Here is an 18,186-nt window from a genome sequence, read left to right as displayed (position 1 = left end):
GTTTGAGGGTAGACAAATCTCCAGGGTCTGATCAGATATATCCGAGGACATTGCGGGATATATGAGGAAATATATCTGTAGAGGAAATTGTGGGAGCCCTGGTTGACATTTATGAGTCGTCTTTAAATACAGGAAAGGTGCCAGAGAATTGGAGGGTGGCAAATGTGGTGCCTCTTTTTAAGAAGGGCTGCAGGGAAAATGCTGGGAACTATGTGCCGGTGAGATTAACATCTGTAGTTGGTAAGTTACTGGAGAATATTCTGAGGGATAGGATATACAGGTATTTGGATGGGCAAGCGCTTTTTAGGGATAGTCAACATGGTTTTGTAGAAGGTCATGTCTCACAAATCTAATTTTTTTTTTGAAGAGGTGAGCAAAAAGGTTGATGATGGTAGATGTGTACATGGACTTTAGGAAGGCGTTCGACAAGGTGCCGCATGGTAGGCTGCTCTGGAAGGTTAGATCTTATGGGATCCAAGGAGAGATAGCTGAATGAAGAGCAAATTGGCTCCATGGAAGGAAGCAGATAGTGGAAGTTTGTTTCTCAGAATGGAGGCTTGCGACCAGTGGTGTGCCTCAGGGTTCGGTGCTGGGCCCGTTATGGTTTGTCATCTACATCAATGATTTGGATGAGAACATACAGGGCAAGATTAGCAAGTTTGCTGAAGATACAAAAGTTAGTGGTTTTGCACATAGTGAAGATGATTGTGAACGATTGCAGCAGGATCAGGATCGATTGGCAAGGTGGGCGGAGGAATGGTTGATGGAATTTAATACAGAGAAGTGTGAGGTGTTGCATTTTGAGACATCGACCAAGGGCAGAACCTACACAGAAAATGGTAGGACTCTGGATAGTGTTGTAGAGCAGAGGGATCTAGGAGTACAAGTGCATGGTTCCTTGAAGGCCGAGTCACAGGTAGATAAGTTGGTCAAAAAGGCTTTTGGCACTTTGGTCAGAGTATTGAGTATAGAAGTTGGGAGGTCATGTTGCAGTTGTATAAGACGTTGGTGACACCACATTTCGAATATTGCGTTCAGTTCTGGGCACCATGTTATAGGAAAGATATTGTCAAGCTTGAAAGGGTTCAGAGAAGATTTACGAGGATGTTGCCAGGACTAGAAGGTGTGAGCTATAGGGAGAGGTTGAGTAGGCTGGGTCTCTATTCCATGGAGAGTAGGAGGATGAGGGATGATCTTATAGAGGTGTACAAAATCATGAGAGGAGTAGATTGGCTAGATGCACAGTCTTTTACCCAGAGTAGGGGAATTGAGGACCAGGGGACATAGGTTCAAGGTGAAGGGAAAAAGATTTAATAGGAATCCGAGGGGTAACTGGGTGCATGGAACAAGCTGCCAGTGGAAGTAGTTAAGGCTGGGACTATCGCATCATTTAAGAAACAGTTAGACAGGTACATGGATGGGAAAGGTTTGGAGGGTTATGGACCAAGTGCAGAGTAGCTGGGACATTGTTGGCTGGTGTGGACGGGTTGGGCTGAAGGGCCTGTTTCCACACTGTATCACTCAATGACTAAGTCAACAATATCTAAAATCTCCATTGAATGAGCCATATAAATATCTTAACTACAAAAGAACAAGGGGTCACAGTTTAAGGATAAGAGGGAAGTCTTTTAGGACTGAGATGAGAAAATCATTTTTTACACACAGAGTGGTGAATCTGTGGAATTCTCTGCCACAGAAGGTAGTTGAGGCCAGTTCATTGGCTATATTTAAGAGGGAGTTAAATGTGGCCCTTGTGGCTAAAGGGATTAGGGGGTATGGAGAGAAGGCAGGTACGGGATACTGAGTTGGATGATCAGCCATGATCATATTGAATAGCGGTGCAGGCTCGAAGGGTCGAATGGCCTACTCCTGCACATATTTTCTAATTTTCTATGTTTCTAAAAGTAGGTAAACTGTTATGAGTGTTTGATGAGTGATTCACATTGTGAAACCACAAACACTTTCCATTATCTTCAAGACAAATCAGGGGTAGAATACTCTCCTCTTGCCTTGGTGAGTGCAGTTACAACAACGCTAAGAGTGCATTGCCATCCAGGGCAAAGCAACCCATCTGATTGCATCCCATCCACAAACCTTGTCAGCTGCCTGGTTAAATGTGGAAATAGGTGCGAAGATGGTTAAATACAGACTGCTGCAATGAATCAATGCTATGTTGTAAATAAACCTGCATCTTCCAGGAGCAAGGACATGTTCCAATAAGAACAGATTTACATGGTCATTCCCAAAACAACTCAGGAAGATGGCAAGACTGATAAAGTACATGATGGGAAAGAACAAAGGTGGCAATCCAGCTTGGAAATTGTTTGTGTACTGTAATGCCAACAATTGTGTGCTTAAACAATGAAACTCAGATTTAGAGGAATTTCGAGATTGTAATGTCAGAAAGAAAGAACAAGCCCAGATGAAATGTGAATGTCCCAATTTGTTAGTCCACATCCTTTATCACAGCAGTGCTTTATAACAATTATCATGCTAACTGCTTTCATATTTTATTCCCTTAAACAACAGATTGTTTGATTATATATATATATATGTCCAGTAGAGTTATAGCGTCACAGCTTCATTGAGCAATCATATGATTTCTAAAGTAATACCACCATACAGGATAGGTGCCATTTTCCCTCTGATTACTGTATTCCAACCAAACCAACAATAAAACAGTTTTAATATTTGATTTTAGTATATACATTATCCCAGAAGAATATACTAGACACCTCCAACTTTGTTAATCACTTTCCTACCAAGAGTATAATATTTTTTTCAAGCTTTTACAAGTGCTTAAATGTTTCATTAGCCTGCAGAATACTTTCCCCTAATCCTGCAACCAAAGTATGTAGTGTACAACTATATTGATTGCTCAGACTGCAAGGAACTGAGACATTTTATGTGTTGTGTACTATCAAATAGGAATGTGAACATAAGAACATGAAGAAAACAGAGGAATTAGACCCTGGAGCCTGCTCTGCTACTTTGGGTTGGTCATCATCTACTATGTTGACAAACCCAATCTTCACTTCAAACCCACTTTCCCACTCTCTCTCGCAGCTTAAATATCTGTCAACCTCCACCATGAATATATTCAATGATTCTACCTCCACAGCGTTCTGGGTAGTGAATACCAGTCACAAACTTCATGGCAAGAAGTAATACAAATTTCCTCAGAAATTAAGCCTGCTTCAAAGAATATGCATTTAATGCATGGGATTTGTAATCTGCAACCTATTCTTTTTGACAGGACTTTGCAAACCTGCCTATAGTAATTTCAATATAAACATGGAATTAAGTGAAATGAATGAATTACACTTTCCAGAAAAAACCCTTCCACTGAAGCTACAGAGGTTGTTGCCGTTACTCACATTCTTGCAATTTCATCTTTGAATACTCACAGGTACTGCATTGAAGGTAATTTATCAAATGCATCATTCTCTATTACTTCTAATGGGTTAGCATTCAAGTTCCTGGAAAACAAAGAAAATGCAAGATAAAGTTCCAAATAATTCAAACACAGAAAAGGTTTTAGATAATATAGTAAGGATCTAGTATTTAGATTACTTGCCACTCATGCAAACATTGTACATGTTAAATACAGAATACTGTATTCAGTACGCATATCTTACTGTTGAAGAAATACTTGTAATATTTAATTTTACACTTACAATTGTCTAAAGAAACGTAATCCATGCCACGATTTGAATGTTCCATCAAGTAGCTTTGCAACCTTATTGCCAGAAAGATCGCTGTACAACGAACAGCAAAGAAAAAAATCAAGCTTAATTCATGGGGTATTCAAAATAACAATGATATAAGTTGCTTAGTTCTTCTATTTTTTATGAGGAAAGTACACCTTAAATTACCAAAAATAAGCAAGCTGTCCATTCACATGGTCTTCAAATACAATCAATGTAAATTAATTTTCTGAAAGGTTCCGTGTTTTTTTAATTGTTAGGTTTTAAAATTAAATTAATGTGCAGTCTCAACTTAGTTCTGTGAATCTAGGAGTAAATAACTATTTTACATTTCTGACAATTAACATTATGTAAGTGGGATACTAAAGTTAGTAGATTTAACTACTATTAACATCAGTGCTGTGTCATCTCTTTTGCAGGTGGATCACCAAAGATCCTACAGATGCAAGAAACTGGGGACACTGGAAATTTGAACAAAAAACAAAGTGCTGGAGGAACGGTAGCATCTGAGACGGCAACGTACTAGCGACATTTTGAGATGGGACCCTTGTTTAGACAGATGGATGCATTTCAGGTCAGGACCCTCTACGAATACTGACTTCTTCCAGCACTTTGTTTTGTGTTTATCATGGGTTCTGTCTTTTTCAGGCAAGAGAATCAATTATATGTTGAGGTCCGACAATACTCAAGTTGCTATTTCAGTATAAAGCTAATTGAAAAATCCACCTTACACATGATAATTGTTTTTTAAGATGATAGCGCCAAAGAGGTTCTGAAAAGTTATTTTGCATTATTTTGTGTGGAATGAAGAGGAATGGGAATGCTACACTCATTGTTGACGGATCCGCAGTTTTCTGGCTGCCTGGTATTGGGTGAGTCTGAATACAGCAAAGAGCACTGGGACATCTTTTATCATCTGTAGTGTACTTATCGTATTTTTACAAGTCCTAGTCCTCAAATTGATTCCAACCTCGTTTGCTGTGTGTGCGGACATGTCACTGACATTATCCATTGGTGATCACCTAAACTTAAGCAACCCTGGACAGAAAACAAGGGGAAATAAAAGGAAATCTTTGTGAGGAGGAAGCACCGTGAATTGAAATTAGGTCATTCCCATGAGGCACAGGAGAGGTATTTTAGACAATAGACAATAGATAGAAACATAGAAACATGGAAATGAGGTGCAGGAGTAGGCCATTCGGCCCTTCGATCCAGCACCGCCATTCAATATGATCATGGCTGATCATCCAACTCAGCCCCCCGTACCTGCCTTCTCTCCATACCCTCTGATCCCCTTTCACAAGGGCCACATCTAACTCCCTCTTAATATATAGCCAATGAACTCATCTTTGACTACCCTCTTACCTTGAGAGTTCCAGTAGGAGTTAGCCTTTTAACCCTTTGATCCAGCACCGCCAATCAGTATGATTATGGCTGATCATCCACAGCCCCCCGTTCCTGCCTTCTCCCCATATCCCCTGATTCTGGTATCTTTAAGAGCCCTATCTAACTCTCTTTTAAAGTCATCCATTTAATTGGCCTCTACTGCCTTCTGTGGCAGAGAATTCAACAAATTCACAACTCTCTGGGTGAAAAGGTTTTTTCTCATCTCAGTTTTAAATGGCCTCCCCTTTATTCTCAGACTATGGCCCCTGGTTCTAGACTCCCCCATCATTGGGAACTTTTTTTCCTGCACCTAGCTTGTCCAGTCCTTTTATAATTGTATATGTTTTTATAAGATTCCCTCTCATCCTTCTAAATTCCAGTGAATACAAGCCCAGTTTTTCCAATCTTTCCTCATATGACAGTCCCGCCATCCCGTGGATTAACCTCGTAACCTTACAATGCACTCCCTCAATAGCAAGGACTGTCCTTCCTTAAATTAGGTGAGCAAAACTGCACACAATACTCCAGATGTGGTCTCACCACGGGCCTGTACAACTGCAGAAGGACCTCTTTATTCCTATACTCAAATCCTCTCGTTATGAAGACATGCTATTCGCTTTCTTCACAGCCTGCTGTACCTGCATGTTTACTTTCAGTGACTCGTATATCAAGGACACCCAGGTCTCGTTGCACTTCCCTTTTTCCTAATCTGACACCATTGAGATAATAATCTGCCTCCTTGTTCTTGCCGCCAAAGTGGATTTTGAAATAATATTCTGAAAATAATGATAATCGTTTTTATAAAATCAATAACTCACAGATTCTCCAGGAACGGTAGTGCTTGAAAAGTAAACCCAGCAATTTTTGTGATGACATTTCCAGAAAGATTCCTATGTTGAAATGACAAAACCATTCAATATTACTGGCCCTCGAAATCTGTTCCGTTCATTATCATTATGTAATTCGTTAATACTTTCTCCTAACTAATAGTGTTATGACCACCGGGTGGCGCCAGCAATGGATCTCTAGCCTGCAGTCTGTCTGTCTCTTTCTTCTTTGTGTTTAAATAGTTTGTGTTAAATGTAAGGTAGACAAAAATGCTGGAGAAACTCAGCGGGTGAGGCAGTATCTATGGAACAAAGGAATAGGTGACGTTTCGGGTCGAGACCCTTCTTCAGACTGAAGATTGTGTTAAATGTATGTTCTTAGTGTTCTTTCGCTTGTTTTATGTGGGGGGTGGGGGGGGGGCGGGGTTTGGGGGAAACCTTTTCTAATCTCTTACCTCGACGGAGATGCAATTTGTTTCCGTATCGTATCTCCGTCCGCACTGCGGCCTAACATCGAGGAGTTGGCGGCCTTTGCTGGAGACCGAATTTTGAGAGCTCCACCACGAAAGCTCTCAAAGGTCTACGGGACAATGCAGAGCGATGTTACCAGGGATCGACCTCGGAGCTCCAATCGTGGGTGCTTACGGACTTACATCACAGAGCAGATGACCGATATCAGTCAGAGACCGATATCGGGAACTCCAAGCAGCGGGAGTTTCAATCGCCCCGATGCGGGAGCTTCGTCCGCCGGCTGCGGGAGCTTTGATCGCCCTGACTTTTTTGCCTTCCATCACAGTGAGGAATGTGGGGAATCCGCTGAGGTGGATGTTAATGATAACTTTTATGTATTTGTGTGTCTTGTTGCTTTTTTTTCTTCTTATGACTATGTTATTTCGCACATCACTGTACCTTAATTGGTACCTGTGACAATGAAAGACCTTTGAAACCTTTGAAATGTTACAGTTTCCAAAGTCAGAGCAATTGCAACATTTGAGTCATACCAACATTTGATTTGGCTCAGGACCTGGTAAATAGATTCCATACTCGTCTCAAAGCAATTAGCAAACCTCATAATTCTAACCATATATGGCATTGTACACAATGGCAATGCAAATGTTGTATTTTCTTAATCATCTAGAGATAGCCAGAGTCATAGAGTGATACAATGTGGAAACAGGCCCTTCGGCCCAACTTGCCCGCACAGGCCAACATGTCCCAGCTAACTAGTCCCACTTGCCCGCGTTTGGTCCTTATCCCTCCAAACATGTCCTATCCATGTACATATCTAACTGTTTCTTAAATGCTGGGATAGTCCCTATTAAAGTCTCTATTAAGTAATCTTACTCAACATATCAACATAAGAGTTCTTGCAGCATTTATATATCAGTTGTTATGCTGTACTTCTGATGCTCTCTCCCTCTCTGCTGTAACATGTAGAAGGAAAGAGGAAGGAGGGGGTCACAGGTTAAAAGTAACAAGTAGTCACTGAAAAAATGGCCAACAAAACCTGTGAAATTGAACAGCATTATGCAGACAAATTATTGAGAATTTGCAAGACAAGATTCAAGTTCAAATTTACATTTATTGTCACTGTACCAATTGGTACAGCGAGATTTGGGTTGCCTGCCATACAGCCATACAAATAAAAAGAACACAACACACAATAGAATTTAACATGAACATCCCCACACAGCGGAATCAACGTTTCCCACAGTGGGGGAAGGCAATAAAAGTTCAGTCATCTTCCTCTATTTTCACCCGTGGTCGTGGCCTATTGAGCCCAATGGCAGTCCGATGTTTCAGGCCCTCTCGCCGGTTGATGGAACTCCGTCGTCGGAAGAACACTCTCAATGGCTTGGAGTTCCGAATCGGCCGCTTCCTACCAGAGACCGCGGCTCCCGAAGTCCACAGGCCGAGCTGGGCGGAGCTCCACATGGCAATCCTCGGCGAAGGATCCAGGGGCCCTGCGTTGTTAAAGCCAGCAGCTGGCTGGAAGCTCTGCAGACCACAGCTCCAACACGGCGACCCCTGTAAGGCATTGCTCCGCGATGGTACTTCAGTGCTGCGCCGCTGCTGAAGCTGAAGCTCTGGCCGGTCTCCGGCAGGAAAGGCCGCGCAAATCCAGATGGTAGGTCGCAAGGAGGGTGCGAAGATGCGGCTTGGAGGAAAAACGCATCCCTCGACCAGGTAGTAACTAAGAAAACAGTTTCCCACCCGCCCCCATCTCACACATAAAAAGACTAAAAGACCTCCAAAACAAAACTTTTGACGGACTAAAAATTAAAAAGGATGAACAGCTGTAGGTGGGGCAGCCATACACAACGGCGCCACCCACCACATGTCAGCAAATAAAAGGTGGATGTCAAAGAGCAAAGCCAAAATATTAATGTGTTTGAGGAAGAAACGTTTTCACTCCATGAAGATCTTAGCCACATTGCAATATCTGATCATTTGAACCTGGATATTTAACAAAGGCAAGCAGCCGAAATTCAGAAAATGCAGAAGCAATTACCAACATAATCAAAGGAAAGACAAAATGTTTTAATCACTGCGGGCAGTGCTTCAAGCAGGCAAAATCTGGTTTAGATGCTGATCAACAGTAACATGACTGCGGTTGCACCTCCTTTTTTTTCCCCCAGAGTGAAAAAAATAAATTAAAAAATTGTGGAGCAATATTTTTTTATTCTACACCAGGACAGAGGGAGCCTTGCCATTGGGCTCCTTGGCCCTCTTGCAGCCATACAGCCACTGGATGACCCTGGCGTTGGGCTCGATGACTGGGAGGGCAGAGGCTTGTTCTTCCAACGCAGCGGCTTGTTGCCACTATCGCTGCTGCTGTGCCGGGACGGTGTCCTCTCCGAGTCTGGGCAGCTCAAGCTGCAAAACTTGAGGGCAAGGCTTTCGAAGGCGGCGTCAGTGGCAAACTTCTCCCTGGCCAGGTTCACGGTCATCTCCGGTTCGAGCCCGCGGTGCTCGAAGAAACTGTCCAAGCCCGAGCAGGCTCGGGAGAAGCGGCAGCTGAGGTCGGAGTGTGAGCGCGACAATCCACCTTCACCAACCCGCCGCTTAAGCGGCTCCTTGGGGTGACCTGCTGCTGCTTCTTGGGGTGCTGCTGGCGTGGTTACTTGTGCACCGTGGAATGTGGTGACTTGGGGGGGAGAGGAGTGGGGAGAGAGGAGAGAGGCCAGCGGGGGGGGGGGGGGAGGGGAGGGGGGGGGAGGGGTGGGGGTGGAGAGGGGAGAAGGGAGGGGGGGGGGGGGGGAGGGGGAGAGAGGGAGAGAGAGGGAAGGAGGGGGGGGGGGAGGGAGGGGGAGAGAGAGAGGGGGGAAGGGAGAGAGAGGAGGAGGGAGGGAGAGAGAGGGAAGGAGGGGGAGAGAGAGGGAGGGAGATAGAGAGAGAGAGGGAGAGGAGAAGAGGGGGGGGGAGAGAGGGGGAGAGATGGAGAGAGAGAGCGAGAGGGGGGGAGAGAGGGGGGGGGGGAGAGAGGGGGGGGGGGGGGGAGAGGGGGGGGGAGAGAGAGGGGGGAGAGAGAGGGTATGTTGACCAAAGGAGCGCAGGTTGGGCCGACGCAGTCTTCAGCTATGATCTTTGGTGTTCAGTCGACATTTTTGAACAACGGGGGCAGGAGCGAGGGGTTAGAGGTGACATCAGTCGCAGCGCGAGCAGACGGCAGGCAGGCAGATCCATTGTCACGTCATCAGCGAAAAACAGCCGTTTTGATTTCAAAGTTTGATCGGATTTGTGAACATTTTTATTAATAACTCACGAAATAAACCACAAAATTTTCAGGTAAGCCAATTTAGGACTCCAGGGGGTAAATCTCTACCAGAATATGTAAAAATGTTCCCGTTCGCACATCGTTTTTTCGAGAAGATGTGAAAACACACACACAGACATCCAAGTTCAGAGTTTTATAGTTATAACTAGACCAAGTGCAGACCCATTGGGTCTGCTCCCCCAACGCAGCTGCTCCCTACCCGTAGCCCCCACAGGAGACGTGGTCCTCCAACTCAAGCGGCTCAGGAATCAGCAGTGCGGCTGTTTTTAAATGGCGTCTTTGAGGCGAAAAGCGGGCGCCAGCAGCCGTTATGGTCGCTGGCCAGCAGGAGGCGACAAAATGAGTGAGTGGGGGGGGGGAGAAGATTTTCATTTAAAATGTGTACGACGAAATTTAATGAGGAGTGGACACTTGGAATGATAAGTGAAATCTCTACCGAAATGGAAAAAATCAGGGCTGCTTCTATGGGTGAGAAGGCAGTTTATTTGTGAAATATTGGGGGGGGGGGAGGGGGGGGGGGGGGAACAAGGATTTGATTAAAAATGTGTGCATAAACATGAAGAAATGTAATCTGGTGCGGATACTTTGAAAGAAAAATGAAATCTCTACCGGAATGGTAAAGATCTCGGCGATTGTGCGTCTGGATTCGTCGTGGCAAGGAATCAAAGGAAGAAAGGCAGCCGGCAGCCGTACATGTAAATGGATCCATTCCGATTGGACATCTGCGAGCATTGGGCATTGTGATTGGACATCTGCGAGCATTGGGCATTGTGACATCACACGATGGAACAAATCAAAAGGCAGAAAGGCAGCCGGACGGACGGCAGGCGGCAGCCACATAGTTTTAATATATAATACATAAGTATATGATTGAATCAAAATCAAGAATTATAAATTCACATTTCAAAAATGGTTTCACAACTCAGTAGTACAGATTTTCAGTATTCCATACTGATATTTGAGAATACATGAGGTTGCATGCAAAATACTGATTTTTAAAAATCCAGTTTCTGTGTAGTACGTTCTTGCATTTATGTGAGAAATATCGATTTCCCCAACAAAATACTGATTTTCAGCCATCAAAATACGGAAATGCTTGGTGAAACTTGGCAGCTCTGTAATTATTCACAAACAAATTGTGTTTGAAAAATCAAAATGTGATTTGTGATCTTGTTTATGTCATCATGGAACTAGAATTTGTTATAATAGTATGACAGTAAAATAGGTTAGTTTGAAAGTGATCATAGTAATGTAAATGCACCAATTAGTTTGACTTCAATTTTCATGATGGAAAGTGAACTAAATGTTGTATTCACATCACTATTCCATGTTGAAATTCATGTGATGTGAAGTTGTTATGTCAGGAGGACCATAAAGTTGCACTGCACACACTAACACAGTTTAACAGTAACAGGCAATCAAATCAACACACAAAACATTTTCTGAAAAAATATTTTCTTTACAGCAAAATCTTACAGTATTTTATTTGTGGTTGTTGCATGTTGCTTCATAACATTTTACATAACATTTTATAACAGTACAACTTGATTATTAAAACAATGACAAATTCCATTCTTGATTTAAAAAAATGTATACAACAATGACCCCAATCATCTCATTCCACCCACTCATTACTCTTGACTCAACCAAAATTATTTCTGAAATATTGGTCATAAATTTGGTGGAAAAATACTTTAAAATAAGGCTCAGAATGCACCAGAGAGCATCTAAAACCCCAGAGCTTCCAGGGCCCTTAAGTGGGTCCTGGATCTCAGCTGCAAGGGACTTCGAGCTTCACTCTTGTGATGTGCGCTGTGCGCACATTAGTTCACATAAAATCTTTATAATACTGTCATGCCCCCCCCCCCTCTTTTTTTTAAAAAGCTTTGTACGGGCCTGCCAATGGTATTTATTTAACAGTTTATCCCATTAGCTATGTTTTCAAACAAGCTCCAAGACATTGCTTTGTTCATGGTGAGAACGATCCTCCCAGTAAGACCTTTCATGTATGATTAGCAGCTGTCCATACTGCATGGTGTGTTTGTGCTAATGCATTAGAAACAAGACCATTGGCTATCTACCTAAAGAATGTATTTTTTGGAAAATGTCTGGAAAACTATACAGTGGCATTTGTCTAGGTTTTTCCCTAATAACGGCGTAACTCGCTGTAACTGCTGTACAAAGCCATAAAGAAACAAATATCAATTATTCCCAAAAAACGCTTGAAGCAGTGAAAGTTAACTCCTGGTCTACCTGCAGTTGATTGGTATTCCAAAGCAAAGTGTTGATCTCCATCAAATGGGCTGCAGCTTCAGTGCATTTTCAGCATTTTGTTCTGGACCTTTGAGTGTTTGCACCTCACTTATGGAGAACACGTTGTTTGGTTTGGGGATACAGTTTCGGCACTCCCACAATTGTTACACAATTGTTTAAATATTTGTTTTAAATCCTATTAAATATCAGGTTATAAATGTTATAAATGAATAATAACTGATGGGTTTAATGTAAAGTAAGGGGACTAATATGTCATGATAATATTGACGAATGTGTTGTATTACCTATCTTTGAGTATTTTAGGAATAACATATAACATGATTAAAAGTGATATTCAGTTCCGGGCCTATTTAGACAAAACTGCCATACATTACAGGACTGAAACTAGTTTATTAATAACAGACAATTGTACTTACAGTTTCTTTACTAAGATGAGCCCTTCAAATGAATCCTTCTGTAATGTTTGAAGCTGATTTCCATGTAGATCTCTAAAACAATTTGTTCAATGATTAGAATACCAACATTTACTAAAATTACAAAAACTGAGAAGGATAATTTTGAAAATTCATATCGCCTATTCTGTAGCTAGCATACGAAGAACTATATTCATGAAGATCTCTAGTATCCAATTTTTTGATAAACATAACCATGATATTTCTAAATGGAGTTCTGAGGATAATTATGTCTGCTCATTGGTAGTTACAGAAACCTGGAGTTCTTACATTGTAAGTTAAAACATCAACATGTATCTTTTAAAATTTATATACATTTCCAAATCTGTGCATCTAGGAGAGCCATGTTGGGAATTGAAGAGTGGGTTACTTGTGGTTTTCTTGTCAGTCATTTGTAATTGCTTTAAAAACCCGTTTAAAATATATATTTTCTTTCTGCAAGCATGTTTGTATTATCTTCAAGTCACATAATGATCCACTAAATATTCTCATAATCACATTTATACACCTTCCAACCTGGTTATTATACAACTGGCAACACTCTGTTTTCCAATGACAAGTATTTTGAATTCATCACCAGTCTTCTTCTATATGTCAGCGGTGATTTAGTGGACACCTCTTTCATATTGCATTATCACATGAACTTTGGCGGCGGTTGATATCAAGCTGTTCAGCAATGAAACACATATCGAAGATCCATTAATCCATTGTTTAAGAAGGAACTGCTGGAAAATCGAAGGTAGACAAAAATGCTGGAGAAACTCAGCGGGAGAGGCAGCATCTATGGAGCGAAGGAAATAGGCAACGTTTCGGGTCGAAACCTTCTGACCCGAAACGTTGCCTATTTCCTTCACTCCATAGATGCTGCCTCACCCTTAGAGTTTCTCCATTAATCCATTGTCCACACATACATTATTCCTACAATTTCTTAATTCTAACTCAACTGCAATTACTCTACAAAGCAATCCAACCATTTAAATTTTTAATTTACTGAAAAATTGTAGAACTCCTTTTTCACTATTGATAAACTTTGCTTTAACTACAAAATAGAACATAGAACAGCACAGCACAGGAAAGGTCCTTTGGTCCACAATGCTTGTGCCGAACATGATGCTATGTTACACCTATCTCATCCCATACATGATCCATATACCTCTATTCCCTGCACTTCCATCTACCTGTCTTAGAGCCTCTTAAATGTCACTATCGTGTCTGCCCCACCACCACCACCACCACCGTTTCAGGCCCCCACTACTGTGTAAAAAAACCTGTCCCACATATATCCATGAAACTTTCCCTTCTCACCTTATAGCTATGCCCTTTAATGCTGGACATTTCCACCCTGAGAAAAAGGTTCTGACTGTTTAACCTATCTTTCCTTTCATAATTTTATATACTTCTGCCAAGTCTCCCCTGAACCTCTGACATTCGAGGGAAAACAATCCAAACTCTCTCTGAAGCTGAAACCCTCTAATCCAGACAGCATTCTGGTAAAATTTGTCTGCAACCCCTGCAAAGCCTCCACATCTTTCCTGTAATGGGGCGACTAGAACTGCACACAATATTGAAATGGCCAAAGAAAAGCCTGTAGCCATTAGAAAACCAAACTAATAAGTTGCTCCGAATTTCAATGATTAAAAGATTTATATCTAATATGTTAGAATCATACATCTTTACATATTTCCACTATGAATTCCCAGCTACATATTTACAATGCAATATTTCTATGTAAATATTTCCATCAATGGAAATGCTGACAATTCCTGAGTTTCACAATTCCCTAGCCTCAGTGTAGCAAAGAAACAACTCCAAATCTCGTTTCTAAATTATCGGTGGCTTTGCCACTGGTGGCACAGTGGTAGAGTTGTTGCCTCCGACTTCGGAGCCTCGGAGGCTCGGCCGCGGGCCCAGTGGACTCGGCCGCGGGCCCAGTGGACAACAATGTCGGGAGCTCCCTGGTCCCAGGTTGGAGCTCCCGCAACAACAGCTTCGTCCGTGGACTGGAGGATGGCAGCTTCGGCAGCTTCGACCGCCCCGGGCCGCGGAGTTTGAACCAGCCGTTCGCGGAGCTCGGAAGCGGCCGCTGGACTTACTATCACCCGGCGGGGTCCCAACATCGGAAGCCTGGATCGCCTCAACGCAACAAGTAGGGAAGAGACAAGGACTTTAAGACTTTTGACTTCCATCACAGTGAGGAGGTGCCTGGTAGACTCACTGTGGTGGATGTTAAACTGTGTTAAGTGTGTGTTTTATTGTTTTATTCTATGTTATGACTGCAAGGTATACAGTTTTGTTTAAACTGAAATGTCTGAATGGCAATAAAGGATACTTTACTTTACTTCCAGCACCATAGACCCAGGTTCGATCCTGACTACCAGTGAAGTCTGTACGGAGTTTGAACATTCTCCCTGTGACCTGCGTGGGTTTCCTCCCATACTCCAAAGACGTACACATTTGTAGGATGTGTAGGAAAGAACTGCAGATTCTGGTGTGTAAGTTAATTGGCTTGGTATAATTGTAAATTGTCCCTAATGCGTTGATTAAATAGCATTGGTGTGCGGGTATCGCTAATCAGAGCGGACAAGGTGGCCATAGAGCCTGTATCAGTGCGGTATCTCTAAATTAAAATTACATTTTTTGTAACTTTATCTTCCTTGCTTTATACTCCACCCTCTGAACTTGCTTTAATTGAAGACACCAATTTGGAGGAAATGTTTGACTTTGGTTGTTAGTGCTAAATGCACGTGAAAGCATTGGCCACTGGTTCCACTCACCACCATATGTTCAATTCCAATGGAACCAAATATTCAGAGGTGATCATAACTGGGAACTTCGGACACATTTGCATGAGAGGCCAAAATTTCTCCCTCCTCCCTAGCTTTTACTCTCTGTACATTTTCACATCTTATTGGTTAGCCATGTATTGATGACTTAAAATAATTCACCAATTGCACTAAAATAAATGGTTAATTTCTAATTGGTTCATGTCAAAAACTTGCCGATTTACTAAAATAAACATCAAAAAGGTTTATCAAAATTCATGAAACCATTTTCAAAAACAAAATAAACTGATGAAATTGCCACCAATGCCACAATATCTCTTATTGAAAAAGGATATGCATGGCTTCTTTCCCCGTGTTAAAATTGATAAATGCCTCAAACAAGGCTGAGAGAAGAAACCATATGTCCAATCCATTACCAATGGACATTACCTTTGACCATTTTTCCATCTCCACATCTTTCATCAATATGCAGTGTTTGTTACTCACAAATGGTGCCCTTGCTTTTGACTGCTTAGTACTACACTCTCTAAAATTAGATGCATGGATAAAAATATATGAAAAAAGACTTACAAGGTTTCTGTCCATCTGTAGGGTAACCAATTACTTTCTTGAACAGTGGTGATATCATTTTCACCTAATTCCCTTTTGGAAAAATAAATCATAAAAATAGTAAGTTATCACCAATATATTTATCAAAACCACAGTCGGATGCATATTTATGCTGGCAGTTAATTCCGATCTAAGGATGTATCGGTGTGACCAAAACATTTATCAATAATAATTCCAAGCCACTGAGTGTGTTCTTCCGTTCCGACGCCGGAGTTCCGATCATCCCGGCGAGAGGGCCTGTACATCAGGCCATCCGTAGCGGCGACTGCGGAGGGTTCAAAGGCCCCCTACCATGGGTGAACACAAAGAGGAAGATGACTGAACTTTGTTGCCTTCCCTCACAGTGGGAAACGTTGATTCTGCTGTGCGGGATGTTCATGTTAAATTCTATTGTGTATTGGGTTATTTTTATTTGTATGGCTGTATGGTAACAAATCTCACTGTACCAATTGTTGCATGTGACAATAAATGTAACTTGAACTTGTTTTATTCATAATTTAGTTTGACACAAAAAAATTCAAAAAAATAATTGAACCAACAGTGACATGATATACTAGTGTCCAGTATAGTTTTCAATTCAACATATCAATGCTTGGCTTAGTAATAGGAAAGATAGTTATGGAGACGCAAAAGGATGCAAATGTTGGAATCTCAAATAACAAAACAAACTACTGGAGGAATCAGGGGGCTGAGCATTATTTGTGGGCAAAACTAAAATGTCAAAGTTTCGAGTCAAGACAACTGACAGAATCCTGATATAGGCTCTCAATCTGAGATGTCAACAATTCCTTTTATCCACTCATGCTGCTCGACGCACTGAGCCCCTCCAGCAGCTCGTTTGTTTGCAAAGATAGTTATATTAAGCACGGAAATTTCGAGCAGTTGTTGCTATCCAAAAAGATAGTACTGAGAAGAATATTCAAAGCATGAGTATTCACGTGTACCTCCTCTAACCTCTTCTATTGCATCCGGTGTTCCCGATGTGGCCTATTAAACATCGCGAGATCAAGCATAGATGTGGCAACTCCCAAGGCCTACTCATTATCCAGGCTGCTAACTATTTTAACTCCACTTCCCATTCTCATACTGATCTTTGGGTCCTGGGCCTCCTCCATTGCCAGAGTGAAGCCACACACAAACTGGAGGAACAGCACCTCATATTCCACTTGGGTAGCTTAGACATCCTCTGTGCCCCACCTGGACTCGCACCTGCTGTATTTCTCTCCTCCCCCGACCATCCCACCTACAATTTTTCCTCTAGATTCACAATCCGTAACTCTTCAATCCTTTTATCTCATAGCCTTTCTCCTTTCATCTCTGGCCTTTGTCCTTTTATGTGCCTATTCAACAGTCCATAAAATCTGTCTGTCCAGCATTCTGTAAATGGGCTGGATGGTTTGGAGTTTGTAAAATGTGTGCAGGATAGTTTTTTGCAGCAATACATAGAGATACCTACTAGAGGAGGGGCAGTGCTGGACCTCCTGTTAGGAAATGAGACGGGACAGGTGGCGGAGGTATGTGTTGGGGAACAATTCGGGTCCAGTGATCACATGGAGAAGGTCAGAACTGGACCTAGGGTTGAGATTTTTGATTGGAGAAAGGCTAACTTTGATGAGATGCGAGATGATTTAAAAGGAGTGAACTGCGACATTTTGTTTTATGGGAAAGATGTAGAAGAGAAATGGAGGACATTTAAAGGGGAAATTTTAAGAGTACAGAATCTTTATGTTCCTGTTCGGTTGAAAGGAAACAGTAAAAATTGGAAAGAGCCCTGGTTTTCATGGGAAATTGGACATCTTGTTTGGAAAAAGAGGGAGATCTACAATAATTATAGGCAGCATGAAGTAAATGAGGTGCTTGAGGAGTATAAGGAATGTAAAAAGAATCTTAAGAAAAAAATTAGAAAAGCTAAAAGAAGATACAAGGTTGCTTTGGCAAGTAAGGTGAAAGTAAATCCAAAGAGTTTCTACAGCTATATTAATAGCAAAAGGATAACGAGGGATAAAATTGGTCCATTGGAGAGACAGAGTGGGAAGCTATCTGCAGAGCCAAAAGAGATGGGGGAGATATTGAACAATTTATTTTCTTCGGTATTCACCAAGGAGAAGGATATTGAATTATGTGAGGTATGGGAAACGAGTAGAGTAGCTATGGAAACTATGAGTTTCAAAGTAAAAGAAGTACTGACACTTTTGAAAAATATAAAAGTGGATAAGTCTCCAGGTCCTGACAGGATATTCCCTGGGACATTGAGGGAAGTTAGTGTAGAAATAGCCGGGGCTATGACAGAAATATTTCAAATGTCATTAGAAACGGGAATAGTCCCCAAGGATTGGCGTACTGCGCATGTTGTTCCATTGTTTAAAAAGG

The 18,186-nt window shown here is 41.9% G+C and overlaps 1 protein-coding gene across 2 annotated transcripts in view; it reads right to left on the bottom strand.

Moving 5' to 3' along the window:
• LOC129710395 (leucine-rich repeat-containing protein 37A-like) overlaps positions 1–18,186 on the bottom strand; it is a 119,431-nt gene that overhangs the window by 87,632 nt on the left and 13,613 nt on the right. For both annotated transcript variants that reach the window (XM_055657362.1, XM_055657363.1), the window contains exons 2-6: positions 15,778–15,849; positions 12,389–12,460; positions 5,912–5,983; positions 3,678–3,758; positions 3,408–3,479 (exon numbers count right to left, since the gene is read on the bottom strand). In XM_055657362.1, coding sequence (XP_055513337.1) covers positions 3,408–3,479; positions 3,678–3,758; positions 5,912–5,983; positions 12,389–12,460; positions 15,778–15,849 — 369 coding nt within the window. The remainder of the gene's footprint in view (positions 1–3,407; positions 3,480–3,677; positions 3,759–5,911; positions 5,984–12,388; positions 12,461–15,777; positions 15,850–18,186) is intronic.

This window comes from Leucoraja erinacea, chromosome 27 (assembly GCF_028641065.1).
Source record: "Leucoraja erinacea ecotype New England chromosome 27, Leri_hhj_1, whole genome shotgun sequence".
Taxonomy (NCBI): Eukaryota; Metazoa; Chordata; class Chondrichthyes; order Rajiformes; family Rajidae; genus Leucoraja; species Leucoraja erinaceus.
Note: the sequence above shows the minus strand (reverse complement) of the source record. Positions and strands in the feature narration are given on the sequence as shown.